Genomic DNA, 12,669 nt, shown 5'->3' on the forward strand with positions numbered 1-12,669 from the left:
GGGTACTGGGTAGTGTACTACTATTTCTTTCATCCTAATTTAATTGTCATTTTTGGGAGTTCATATCACTTTTCAATTGATTATATCTTATAATTTATGATATTTTATGTGATTTTAAAAATATTGTATTAGTAAAAAAAATCGAGATCTATTAAACAAGATGCATATTAGATATAAAATTCATTATCAATTTAAATATATAACTTGTTTTTTATCCAGTTAGAACAGAACAAGGGACAAATAACCATACACAACAATAATCACATAATACACAGGTATATACATACACATTTATAACCATACACAACAATAATCGAAACCACCAAAAATCGAAATCAAGAAATCAATACTACCAAGGTTGCACTTGATCTAGTACCAAATCGATTCTACAAATCAAACGCAAAAATCAATAACATTCATGACTAATTTGGTGCTAGATAGAGTAGATTAGGTTTAACGAATGAAAAAAAAAAAAAAAAGCATTCCTAAGTTCCTAACCAGCCATCTTTACTTCCTCCATACTCTCCTTTACGGACTCCAACCTAAGTCACATAATTTGCATGCGCGTGCATGAGTAGGAGCGCGTGCGTGAAAGCGTCTTTGAATTACATGTCATTATATTAACATTGGCGAGAACGAATATTGAAAGCACGAGCACGGTACGTTTTGAAGAATTATGTGACTAAGCTCCAATCTTTAGATGCTATAGCCATCCAAAATAAACCCATTCAATTGACCCCTTATTGGAAGCTTATTCAATTGACCCCTTATTGGAAGCTTATTTATGAAGGAGAAGTTGTTTCTCTTTCCACAACCATCATAAAGCAAATTCCAAAACGTACATAAGATACCTTGTCTTATTTTCTTTCACAAATGAAGGCCTGAGAGCCCACGACATAACAATACCTTTCCTCTCTAGCCAAGCAATAATCGTCTCCTTTGTCTCCAAGTTTTGCATCCCTAATCTCAATCTTCTTCTTCTTCCCTAAGCAAACTTGCTCCAGTACCCTCCCCCTCTCCATTAATTTCCACCAAACGTCATTTTGTCCTTATTCTCATCTACACTTCTAGAGTCACAAAATCCAATACTGTTGAGAGAGAGAGAGAGAGAGAGAGAGAGAGAGAGAGAGAGAGAGAGATGGGTGTCGACTGGGGACCGATGGTGGTAGCGGTGGTGATGTTCGTCCTACTATCGCCAGGGCTGCTGTTTCAGGTGCCGGCGAGGGCGAGGGTGGTTGAGTTTGGGAATATGTACACCAGCGGGATATCGATATTGGTTCATGCATTCCTCTACTTTTGTATATACACCATTTTAATCATTGCAGTTGGCATTCACATTCGTTCTGGTTGGAATCCTCCACATGTTAAAGCACCACACTTTACAGCACCACACTTCTAGCTCCTCAACTCATTCTTCTAGCAGTAATTGCCTTTGCTTACCCTTATTTTCCTATTTTGCTATCTTTTTCTCTTTCCTCTCTCTTTTAGCATTATAAGATAAGAAATGTACTTATAGCATCCTTTTTTGGGTGATTCAATAATAATTGTATTAATCGAGCTTTGGTGTTCAATCCGTGTATATGATTTTTTTTTTTCTTCTCATTTTCGTAAACATGAAAAGGGAGCTATTGTTGAACTTAAACGGGGAGATGCCTAATGCCCTTGATAATTGTTTGTTCGCCATCACCAGCAGAAGGATTGTGAAAGTGATTTTATAGTTCAACATTGCCAACTTTAACAGCACCTCACTCTCCATGGTGTGGTCTCATTTCTTGGTCTGCCCATCCTAATTCTTCATGAACCTAAGTGCAAGGTTTATATATATATGTTCTTTCACGTCAATCGCGCAAGAGATACATTGGCACAAGCATATTGATTGAAACTACTCTCTCTCTCTCTCTCTCTCTTCAATTCAATCTTTTTCCAAAACTATGGTGAAAACAGAACTCCGCTTCTGAGCATAACAGAATATAATTCCTAGCGCATAGGAGTATTAGATTATGCTGATTCAGGTTACAAAAGGAGGTTCCAGAAACCTCCATTCAAGTATTGCTCTGTCTTTTCTTCTGTATATAAAAAAAAGGAAAAAAACAGAGACTGGGATTGTCGTCCTGAGGCTCGTCACTCACATCAGGCGGCCAAAAAATCTAATCCCCCCCCCCCCCCCCCCCCCCCCCCCGATCCAACTCACACACTAACCAAAGGCAAAAGAACCCACACTTTGAAACATCAATTTGTATTCATATGAACCGTATTATAAATTACTTCCATCATTGATAGTACAGCAAGTTCAAAACAAATACAGATGTAGCCATCAAGTTAACTACTATTACAAGAACCGCATATCGGCTGGGGGGGGGCGGGATATGGAAACAGTTAAAAATTGCACACAGATCAAACGATCATTAGTGGAAGCCTGCAGGAAGGGGAACATGATGAGAGAGAGAGAGTGAGTTTATAGAGAGAGAGAGAGAAGTGGGGGATGATCAGCCGGTGTAGATGTGGACGTGGACGGCGAGGATGAGGATGGCGTAGAGGACGAAGAAGAGGAGCGTGTGGAATGCTATGGACTTACCGTTTGTCTTCATGCTTCCAAACTCCACGGTTCGGGTGTGACCCGGTATCTGGAACAGCAGACCCGGTTGCAGCAGCACGAACAACACCACCCCTATCAGTACCGGCCCCCAATCCGCCATTACTGCAATTTACAGAGAGAGAGAGAGAGAGAACACAAGTGAGCTTTTGGCAACGCTTCGACGAGGAGGTGAAAAGTGTACAAGGAGAGGCCGAGGAAGGTGCAAATAAGCGGTCACCCTCCTCGGATGGTGTAATTATTAGGCATTTCTAGAGTACCAACCATCCATTCAGCGTCACGTGTTACTCTTAATTATTTACATAAATTACACAACGATATCTTATGTTTACAATGCACTTTTACCAAGTTGTTGAGTGACACAGATTGATTGATTTATATTATGTGGTAGTGATCTATTATTTGTAATGTAATATATGACAAATATCATATGGTACACCAAAAGTAACCAATGGGGTGATTTTGAAATTTTTGAGAAGCACAAACAACAACAAGTGGGACCATGTATAAGCCTCGAAAGTCGAAAGGACTTGACTCCTCCTTCAAAGGAGTCCTTTGAATATATGCTTTGTTATTTTTCCTTATTATAATCAGCTAGGATCCTATGTGCACAAATATTGTTGTCCATCTCTTTTAATGCATCGATAATCCATGATCATGTGTTACAATGGCAGATCTGAAAATTTACCAGTAATATACTGGCAATTACCAGGAGTACTAGTTACTTGTATACTTTCAAAAAATATATTCACACAATCACACACTTTACTCTCCTATTATAGATTTCATCTGCCGTTGCACGAGATTTAAAAGCATTTCGTTCCCTATCTAAGAGCAACTTTACCATATTCCGAATTCATTGGTTGTGATGGGTATTAATTTATTAACAGGGTGAGAGTTTTGAGGGATTAATAAAGATAACAAGGTGAAAGTTTTGAGGGAAGGCATGCCCATTATCCCCAAAACTAATTTATCTTTGATCACGACCATGTCTTAAATTTCATATATTTGCGTGATTATATAGTGGGGTACCGACTTAAAAAAAAAACATTAGAACAATCTACCAAGAGTATTTGGAACAAAATGATCCACGTCAATAACGATAGATTCCTAACCTAATCGGCTTAAATTGTAATAATGACAAAAATCCCTAGCCTAATCAGCTTGTCAAAACAACATCACTAGTAAGTAGTAACACATGACCACCTGAGTATTTTCCATTGAATGACGCTACTCCATCCATTGGATGTGAAATTATCAATAGTCCAGAAGCACCGCCACGTGGTGCTTCGGATCAATTCACAATCACACACATTTTCTTAAGTGGTTCAGAACATCACGTGACGGTGCTATGACTCTCCGATAATTGCCCTAATAAATTTTCTCTTTCAAAAGTTGGTGTGAAAAATCGCACACTAAGATCGCCAGCACAATCATGTGATCGATTGTGATTGTGATTGTGATTTTTTCCAGAATTTATTTGTGGACTGAAATGGATCATGTCCTTAGCAATTGACCCTAAGTCGTCGGGCCATAGCGCATTAGCCACCAACTTACCCCAGAGTGAATCATATCGTTACACAATTCATCTAATGATAACACCTCCGGAGAAAAAATGCACACTTTTGCCTAATTACCGAACAACCCAATAGAAAAACAAGATCAAAAGCAGAAGAGGACGAAATACGAATAGATTTCATATTCTGGCCTTATTGGGAGATTCCCAATTCCCTGTTTAAAGGGGTTTGCTTTCTGCCATCCGGCATCCAAAGTTCTTTTTCTACATGCTTTTTATCTTCTCCTACTTGTCCTCCTCCTCCTCCTTCTCAGCCCTCTTCTGCTGTTCAACCGGCTCGAAAGAGGTTTTTAATCGAACCTAAGAAAATGAACGACTGGGCTGCTCCGATCATAGCTGCAGCGCTATTTGCGTTTCTGTCGCCTGGGCTGATCTTTCAAATGCCGGGAAAGGAACGGCCGGTGGGGTTTTTGAACATGAAGACCAGTGGGGCTTCTATACTACTGCACACTGTTCTCTACGGTTTGCTTCTTATTTTGTTCCTTGTTGTTCTTAATGTTCATGTCTACGCATAAGAATCTATGTACTAATAAGTGGACGCTGCAGAAGAAAACAGTTTTTTGTGGTTCCTTTTTGGATTTAAGGAATTGAAATTTTTAGCTTATTTTTAAGGTTTCTTGTGTCCCTATCAGGTGCCCTGTTTGCTTGTTTTGTGTGAGCTCAAGCTAATTATTGTTGTGCTTGTTTCTTTCTTCCACAAACTGCTTCCACGTCTGGAAGCCCCTTTTTTTCTTTCTTTGATTTGATATGGAAGTGTAGAAGGTATGTATGCGTCCATGGCAAGCCGCCGGCGGAGCTAATCGGCATCGTAGAATCAACAGAGAGGGCTAATCAGTGATTTCGAAGGAGAAACCGAAGATGCAGACCGAAAAAAGAAATGAAATACTGACCCTGTTGTTCAAAGTGCACACACTAAAATACCGAATATGAAAGTAGATTTGGTTTTCACATCCTATGGATGTATATGATCAACCTGTAATACAGTAGCTAATAAGAAAAAGGCTCCTCTTTTCATTAGTTCTTTGTGTTTTTCGTACTCAATTTCGATATTTTTCAGTGCGGAGAGATAAATATGTAATCTTATCACCATGAAAATCGCCTGGCCGTGATATCACACAACTCTCTTTTTCTTAGTTTTCCCGTACTCAATTTCGAAAAACGGAGTCCAATTTTACATTAGGGAGACGAAGATGTAATATTTTCTCCTCACGGATTTCCATTTTGCAGCCCAGAGATGAAGATGAAACATATCATCCCCAAACAAATCTGCGACTTCATTGCCACACAATTCTCTCACTCTTCTTGAGTCTTGAATGTTTCTTCAGTACCCAGTTTTGCAATTTTACATTTCAGAGTTGGAGATGAAACAACAAATCTGCAACTACAAACGAAATTGAGTATCCTATTAAATTCAATCCAGGATTTCATTAGAATTACACAATTCTCTCAATTGTTTTCTACTCGATTACCCAATCGAGGTTACTGAGAGAGAATATGAAATCCCCCAAACAAGTCAAAGAATGATAGAACCACTCCATATCTCAAAATAACCATTAGATCATGTTCTCATTTACTTCCCCAGAACTGGAATGCACAGAAAAAGTAGAAAAAAAAAAAATCCAACCAAGTTGCAGAGAGAACAAACAAACCATTAATACCCGAATGTGAAGTGGGGATGATTAAATCAGGATCCGATGTAGACATGGACACCGATAGCTAAGAGGAAGATGCAGATTAGACAGAAGTAGATGATGGAGTGAACCAATATGGACGCACCACTGGTTTGGAAGTTGCCAAACTCTATGCACCGGTTGCGACCGGGAATCTGAATCAGAAGCCCCGGCATCAAGAGTACGAACAGAACCACCGCCACGAACACCGGTCCCCAATCCGACATCTTTCCTTTCCTTTCCCCACCTTCCTCTCTCTCCTGGAGTATTTTTCTTCTTTTCTCTCTCTAGTTTCTTCGTCTTCTGGTATGAGAATGTGGAGCAGAGCAGGGGAAGTTAAAAGTTAAAACGTACTTGGTGAAAGGTGTTATTTAGGGAGGAAGAGACAAGAGAGGATGACTAGGAAAAAGTGAACGTTGGGGGAGTCAAGCTAATAATTATATGGATTCACACCCACCACAACTTTGCTTTCACATGGACTTCTTGGCGTGGGAAAAAATTGTTACTTTAATTACAAAACCATGTTTGAATTTGAAGGGACCCGGGGTGCTGTAGTGCACCCATACACTACACATGTTGTGCGGTCAATTCAGTACAATGGATAGCTTAAATTTTTATCCGAATAATGGACGGTAAAAATTTGTAGGAGCTCGGATTAAATCCAAACCGTCCGCACTGAGATGAATTATCGGATCGACCGCACTATACGGTGTAATGCGTCGAGTGCACTACGGTCCCTTCCATTCCCGAACCGGAGATGGGGAAGACTTAAATTATTTGAAAAATGCGTAGAGCAAGTATTTGGCACAAGAATTCAGACAAACAAAACTTTTAGGGGTTAAGTGAAAATAAGAGAAACAAAAATGGTTAAGAACACATCCAAATATAAATCGAATTGTACAAACATTAAAAATTCCTCTCCCTTCTCTTCCTAAAGAGAAAACTGCACCCCTGCAAATCCTTCATCCAAACAGCCAATAAAATCACAAATTTTCTGTTGATTTGTATTTTACCACGCGTACCTTGTGTATAAACATCAAAATTATCATGCCACCCATCTAAGAACGATATTTCCTCCGTTCTTTATTTAGAGTTCAGTATTTCATTTTAGGCTGTCCCTTAATAAGTGTCCATTTTGTAAAGTTAGTGGAAAAAAGTTTGTGCATAATTTATTTTATCCCTAAAAGTAGATTCCATTTTAAAAAGTTAATGAGTAAAAGTATAATAATAATGGGTACGTAAGAAAAATGGAGGAAAAAATTAATGTGAAAAATATAATAATAATATCTTTTTAATAAGTTAAAATTATGAAGAAAAACACTTAAAAATGGACGGAATGAGTAGAATGGAATAGAAAGGAATTTGATCTCGGAAACAAGATTGTTTCGTTCTTAATTCATTCTTGAAAAGACAGAAAGCATCTGCAGAAACACAATTTCAATCGATCCAGACGGTACTTTCATCGAATTGGTAACCTATAATCCTCCCTGATTTATGACATATAGCAAGAAAACAAGCAGCCGCAGTACTGTAAAATGAGAGAGAGAGAGAGAGAGAGAGAGAGAGAGGACATAATCTTCAACCCTTACAACCGAACACTCTACGAACCATATAAACTACGAGTAGCCTTCAGAGTCATTTCATCAAGGCATCCAATCACAACAACAAATGAGTCCCATAATCCACCTGAAAAAAGGCAAAAGCAAAACAGCAAAGCAACAGATGTCAATTCAACATCGTTCAACCCAAAACAGCCATATAAAGTTCAGCAAACTTGTTCAAGCCCTGCTCCTTCAATCAAAATAACAATCCTCTATTGACTTCAAGATAGCCAACAAACTTCAGGCATAATTCAAGCGGAATATGTCATTCTGCACATAGAAACTCCCTTGTGGTGTCGGCATCAAATGAAACATCTGAAAACCAAAACAGGGTAAGAGAAGTGTACGAGGATAGAATAAGAACTAGCACATAGTTATTTGGCACAATATGTCAATCAACAATAAAATCAGAAATTTGCGGTTGATTTGTATTTTACCACGTGTACCTTGTGCATAAACATCAAAATAATCATGCCACCCAGCTAAAAAAAAAAAAGAATGGAAGGAAAGGAATTTGATCTCGGAAACAAGATTGTTTCGTTCTTAATTCAATCTGGAAAAGGCAGAAATTTAAGCATCTGCAGAAACACAATTTCAATCGATCCAGACAGCACTTCAATGGCTTTAGGTATAATGCGTTAAGCTAATTTCATCCAATTGGTCCCCTATAATCCTCCCTGATTTACGACATATAGCCAGAAAACAAGCAGCTGCAGTACTGTAAAAAATGACACACACACACAGAGGGTGGGTGGGGGGGACATAATCTTCAATCCTTACAGCCAAACACACTACGAACAATTTAAACTAGTCTTCAGAGTCATTTCATTAACGCATCCAATCACAACAACAAATGAGTCCCATAATCCAACTGAAAAAAGGCAAAAGCAAAACAGCAAAGCAATAGATGTCAATTCAACATCATTCGACCCAAAACAGCCATATAAAGTTCAGCAAACTTGTTCAAGCCCTGCTCCTTCAATCAAAATAGCAATCCTCTATTGACTTCAAGAGAGCCAACAAACTTCAGGCATAATTCAAGCGGAATATGTCATTCTGCACATAGAAACTTCCTTGTGGTGTCGGCATCAAATGAAACATCTGCAAACCAAAACAGGGTAAGAGAAGTGTACGAGGATAGAATAAGAACTAGCACATAGTTATTTGGCGCAATATGTCAATCAACAATAACGTGGATTAAGGTAAAGACCAAGTGTGTAGTGGAGGTTCCCCTATATGCACCCTAGATTCCTTAAAATCATTGAAATCCTATAACCGTGAACAGTGTTTTCACGTCATAGAATAGGTACTTCATTTTTGCTTTAATAGAAATTCAAATGCCTGGAAGAAGGAAAATAGCTAAAAATTCTGCACAACGTAGACCCGTATTTGGGTATTTGTAATTCAACAGATCTAAGCATGAGTATAGGGATAGCAACAATCAACCATATAAACATAGGATGATAGATGAAACGCAACAAATGAAGTCGTAGACTCATTGCCTTTCCACGTCTTGATCTCCTTCACAAGGATGTAAAAGCGAAGAACATACTAAGACTAAACAGTGTACAAAAGTATCATTGCACAACCAAGTTCAGCCGTCAGCAACAGGTACTTACAAAGTACTTCACAAAAGTGCATTCTAATGAAGAAACCGTGGCCAAAGGGTGCAGATGGATGGTCAAGCTTGATAAACAAGAAGACATCAGATGAATGACTGTACGCGTGGCGCATACTTTATATGAGGTTGAACTTGAAGGAGCATTGCCATTGAAGCAATTTTGAACATCAATCCAGGAACAATTTTCAAGTAGTATTGTCCATTAGACCATTACCCAGAAACTGCAAGTCCTATCTGTCCTTGCAAGTTTTGTTGTATAGGACGTACATCTGAGTGTCACTCGATACCAATTATTCCAGCAAGCAAAGCAAGTTTCACTCACAAACATCAAATTGATGCTACCTGAGCACGTTGTCCTTAACAACAGCATTAAGAGATCTCATGAACTAAAAGACATGAAGCTTGTCAACGAATCACCCAGACCCTGTAGCAGACAACGACCTTCTGGCACAAGGCAAGTAATTGTATTTCTTTCAGCCATGTACTTAGTAGCAGGTTGGTTACAACTTACACCTACACTTGAAGTCAAAAACGAGTTTTTCTTGGATGAATGTTCCTTGGTACTTCTAGTTTGATCGGGGAAACTACCAAAAATGAACATCACATCATGTTTGAGCTCCCAGATCAACTCAATTGATTCAACCTCTATCTTTCTTATCAAAATTACTAAAACAACTTTCCCATCAAAGCTACTCAATAAAACAATCACTATCATATCTGAACATTGTGAACATTCCACTGAAAATGGAACTCTGGAGCTAAGAGGGCTCCAGTGTGTTCTTTGTAAGCAGTTTTGTTTGGGTAGTGTCTACCTTCTTTTTCTGAAGATGGGGGTAGTGTCGAGCTTGCTGATGCACATGTCGGACAGATGAAAAGGGTACGGAAAATTCGCAGCAGTAAGGTGTCCTTTACAAAAGGGAAGAAGAGTTAAGCACGTGTCAAAGTTTCCCCAGTGTGCCTCACGTGTGCACTGGGTAACTGGACACCACAATTAGGCTGAAGTCTTCCCTTTTGATACTAGTAGTTGTTTTCATAAACAGGGTCACTGATTTAGATCCATTCCCGAGAACCAGTCGATGTATGTCGACAACTTGGATTCTCTTGTACTGGCGGAGAATTTTATATTTGTGCCATGTGCATCGGCTCCTGCTTGCAACTCTAGACACCCTATTTTGGTAATCAAGCAATAAGTTGAAAAGCCCCCAGTTACTGTCTGAATAGCATCTCCAGCCCCTACTTTTCTTCACTTATACTCAAAACTTGAGTAAAAACAAGGGTGTAAACCAACCCCCACTCCTCGACTCAAAATAATATCAAAGTAAGTTATAGTCAAATCAAGGGAGACTCAAATCCTTGGTCAAATTTTAGAAGCTATTTCGTGCCACAAAACTTACAACTACGCAATTACTGAAGCTTTTACTCAAATTTATGCTCCAATTCGGAGTTGTCTATCGGAGCACATCATATCAAAAGAAGTTTTTACCCAAATTTAAGTATAAGTATCGGTAGAGGCTGGAGATGCACTAAGGACTAAGGTAGCAGAATCACATGAATTGCCTTTTGGCACCATATAAACCAAACAATACATAAATCATCACTTCATACCCCAAAAACCTTATACTCGTATCTAATAATCATTCCCAAGATGCATTTCAAGTGATCGCACACTAAGAGATCCAAATGAAAAAGAGATCTACAACGAAACGAGTGTTGAAAATAAACACCTGACTGAATTTGAGGGCATGCTGTTCACCAGCGAGCTGGAGATTGCCGCTGACGAAAACGAGCATGCCGCCAGCGGGGCCAGAAGGCTGGCAATCGACGGTGGTGATGCTGTGCTGGCACTGCTGGAAGGGGAGGCTGGCTAGCTTGGCCGCGATGTTCTGAGCCCCCTGAAACTGCTGACCCTCGAAGCTGAGCATCGAGCCGTCCTGGTACAAGTTGCCCAGCCCCTGGCGGTTCGTGTCGAACGTGGAGTAGTAGTGCTCCACGAATGCCTTGGCCACTGCGTTCGGATCCATTTCGATGCTGCTTTCGTCGTCCTCTCAGTTTCGATCCTTCACTGTGAAATGAGAGATCTACGCCTCTCTCGCTCTCTCTCTCTTCGCTGGATACACAAGCTACCAGGGCAGGACACCTACTCTCGTGGGCCCTCTTCGGACTCCGGGTACGCCCGCCATTTCGTTGGAGCCTGGCTTGGTTCGGCCCATTTTGAGGACAGGCCCGTTTTAGTTAAGTTGGGCTCGGACTCAGAGTCGGAAATGGTGTGACAGTTTGTTTGGGCTACTTAGGGCCCATTTGGTTCGTTTAGTCATCTATGATGCTTTTGCTAATAGTACTCCATATGGAAGTAAAATTAGGGAATTGATTTTCATACTCTCCTTTTATCCAAATGCACTCCTTTTTGTTTTGTAGTAATTTGAAATTACATGATTACCTTTTTCATGTGTGAAGGGAAAAAAGTATGAAGGGTAGTTTTGTAATTCTACATGAATGAAGACAAAAAAATATAGTGCATTTGGATAAAAGGGTAGTGTCAAAATCAATTTCCTAAAAATATTGATCTTTAGGTAATAAGCAAATGAGTAATATAGGTAGCTCCCATCAAGAAAGTTAATTTTCTTATGGGGTATTTTAAAAAATTAATTAATGAAACAATCAAAGGAACCAGACAAGATCAGCCTACGTTTGGACTAGCATCTTCAACCAACCTTTTTTTTTTCTTTTGGGGGCAAGGTTAGACTTCAAAGAAAGCTAGCCCAAATAATAATGAAAAAATTTATGTCGTTTTAAATAATTTTGGATATTTTTAGTTCAACATTGGAAAGAAGAAGAAAAGACAAAAGCTTAGGCCTTAGTCATTTGGTAATTTTGAATATTTTAGTTTTGGTAGTTGGTTGAGAGAAAAATAGAGTAATGATTGGAGAGAGGGGTAATGAGTGGAGAGAGATAGAAATAGAAATAAAATTAATAATTTGAAAAATATGATAATGATTAGAGAAATATATAAAATAATTATTAGAAAACAAAATAAAACATCAAAACCAACAAGGCCAATTCTTTTAAACATTCTAACGAAGCCTTTAACCTTTAATTTAGCATGATTGAAATGGCCTTGTTATTGAGTGTCATTGACAAATCATGGGGTCCCCTTCATGGTCCAGCAATTTTCCTACTAGCATGATCTTTTTCCCTTTCTTCTTTTATTAAAGTTTTGAAGTGACATTAGAAGATTTGTTTGTCCTATTTCGTGTCCCACCTCCCACTTCATGTCTGATGACCATAGAAAAGAGGAAGAATATATAGGCTATGATACTCATTGGTGCTCTTCCATTTTGTGGCCATTGTCAAAACTGCCAGCCAATAAGATTGTTTTTGAAAATACACTTGAAAACGAAATCGTTGCGATGAAAGAGGTCTTGCCTATCGTTAGGACCGGGAACAAGCGAGAAGTGAGCTTTAAGAGGGATTGGTTGTATCATCTATGGAGGACACACAATAGGCAAAGTGGGCAAGTGGTCGTCAAATCAAACTACCCTTCTATCAGTTCTACGTTGGTATGTGCCTATATATGTCTCCGCTTTTCACAATTGGTTTATGGTCTTGTT

General features: G+C 39.0%; 4 protein-coding genes across 5 annotated transcripts; 2 read left to right on the forward strand and 2 right to left on the reverse strand.

Annotated features, from left to right (window-relative positions):
* The first annotated feature begins 806 nt into the window (after positions 1-806).
* On the forward strand, positions 807-1,736 carry LOC131304155 (uncharacterized). Its single transcript, XM_058331285.1, has 2 exons — positions 807-1,090; positions 1,121-1,736. Exon 2 carries the CDS (start codon positions 1,139-1,141, stop codon positions 1,397-1,399), a length of 261 nt encoding a protein of 86 aa, XP_058187268.1. The 5' UTR covers positions 807-1,090; positions 1,121-1,138; the 3' UTR covers positions 1,400-1,736.
* A 484-nt stretch (positions 1,737-2,220) lies between these two features.
* Positions 2,221-6,183, reverse strand: LOC131304157 (uncharacterized). The gene is made up of 3 exons (XM_058331287.1): positions 5,872-6,183; positions 3,260-3,269; positions 2,221-2,698 (listed from the first exon to the last, which is right to left on the reverse strand). Exons 1-3 carry the CDS (start codon positions 6,064-6,066, stop codon positions 2,487-2,489), a joined length of 417 nt encoding a protein of 138 aa, XP_058187270.1. The 5' UTR covers positions 6,067-6,183; the 3' UTR covers positions 2,221-2,486.
* Positions 4,280-4,780, forward strand: LOC131304156 (uncharacterized). Its single transcript, XM_058331286.1, has one exon. It carries the CDS (start codon positions 4,478-4,480, stop codon positions 4,682-4,684), a length of 207 nt encoding a protein of 68 aa, XP_058187269.1. The 5' UTR covers positions 4,280-4,477; the 3' UTR covers positions 4,685-4,780.
* Positions 6,184-7,462: 1,279 nt separating the features above from the next.
* On the reverse strand, positions 7,463-11,189 carry LOC131304158 (nuclear transport factor 2B-like). 2 transcript variants are annotated; one of them, XM_058331290.1, is made up of 2 exons: positions 10,786-11,189; positions 7,463-7,755 (listed from the first exon to the last, which is right to left on the reverse strand). In XM_058331290.1, exons 1-2 carry the CDS (start codon positions 11,080-11,082, stop codon positions 7,681-7,683), a joined length of 372 nt encoding a protein of 123 aa, XP_058187273.1. In that variant the 5' UTR covers positions 11,083-11,189; the 3' UTR covers positions 7,463-7,680. The 2 variants fall into 2 exon arrangements, with proteins under 2 accessions (XP_058187273.1, XP_058187272.1); XM_058331289.1 differs by lacking the exon at positions 7,463-7,755 and adding an exon at positions 8,237-8,541 and having other exon boundaries at positions 10,786-11,188.
* Between the last annotated feature and the right edge of the window lie 1,480 nt (positions 11,190-12,669).

This window comes from Rhododendron vialii, chromosome 10a (assembly GCF_030253575.1).
Source record: "Rhododendron vialii isolate Sample 1 chromosome 10a, ASM3025357v1".
Classification (NCBI taxonomy): Eukaryota; Viridiplantae; Streptophyta; class Magnoliopsida; order Ericales; family Ericaceae; genus Rhododendron; species Rhododendron vialii.

Bases quoted from the DNA above. Each gene is read 5' to 3' on its own strand.
- LOC131304155 (XM_058331285.1), top strand. From the start codon at position 1,139: ATGGGTGTCGACTGGGGACCGATGGTGGTAGCGGTGGTGATGTTCGTC.
- LOC131304156 (XM_058331286.1), top strand. From the start codon at position 4,478: ATGAACGACTGGGCTGCTCCGATCATAGCTGCAGCGCTATTTGCGTTT.
- LOC131304157 (XM_058331287.1), bottom strand. From the start codon at position 6,066: ATGTCGGATTGGGGACCGGTGTTCGTGGCGGTGGTTCTGTTCGTACTC.
- LOC131304158 (XM_058331290.1), bottom strand. From the start codon at position 11,082: ATGGATCCGAACGCAGTGGCCAAGGCATTCGTGGAGCACTACTACTCC. The intron at 7,756-10,785 runs GTGTTTATTTTC...TTTGGTTTTCAG, and splicing joins ATGCCCTCAAATTCAGTCAG to ATGTTTCATTTGATGCCGAC.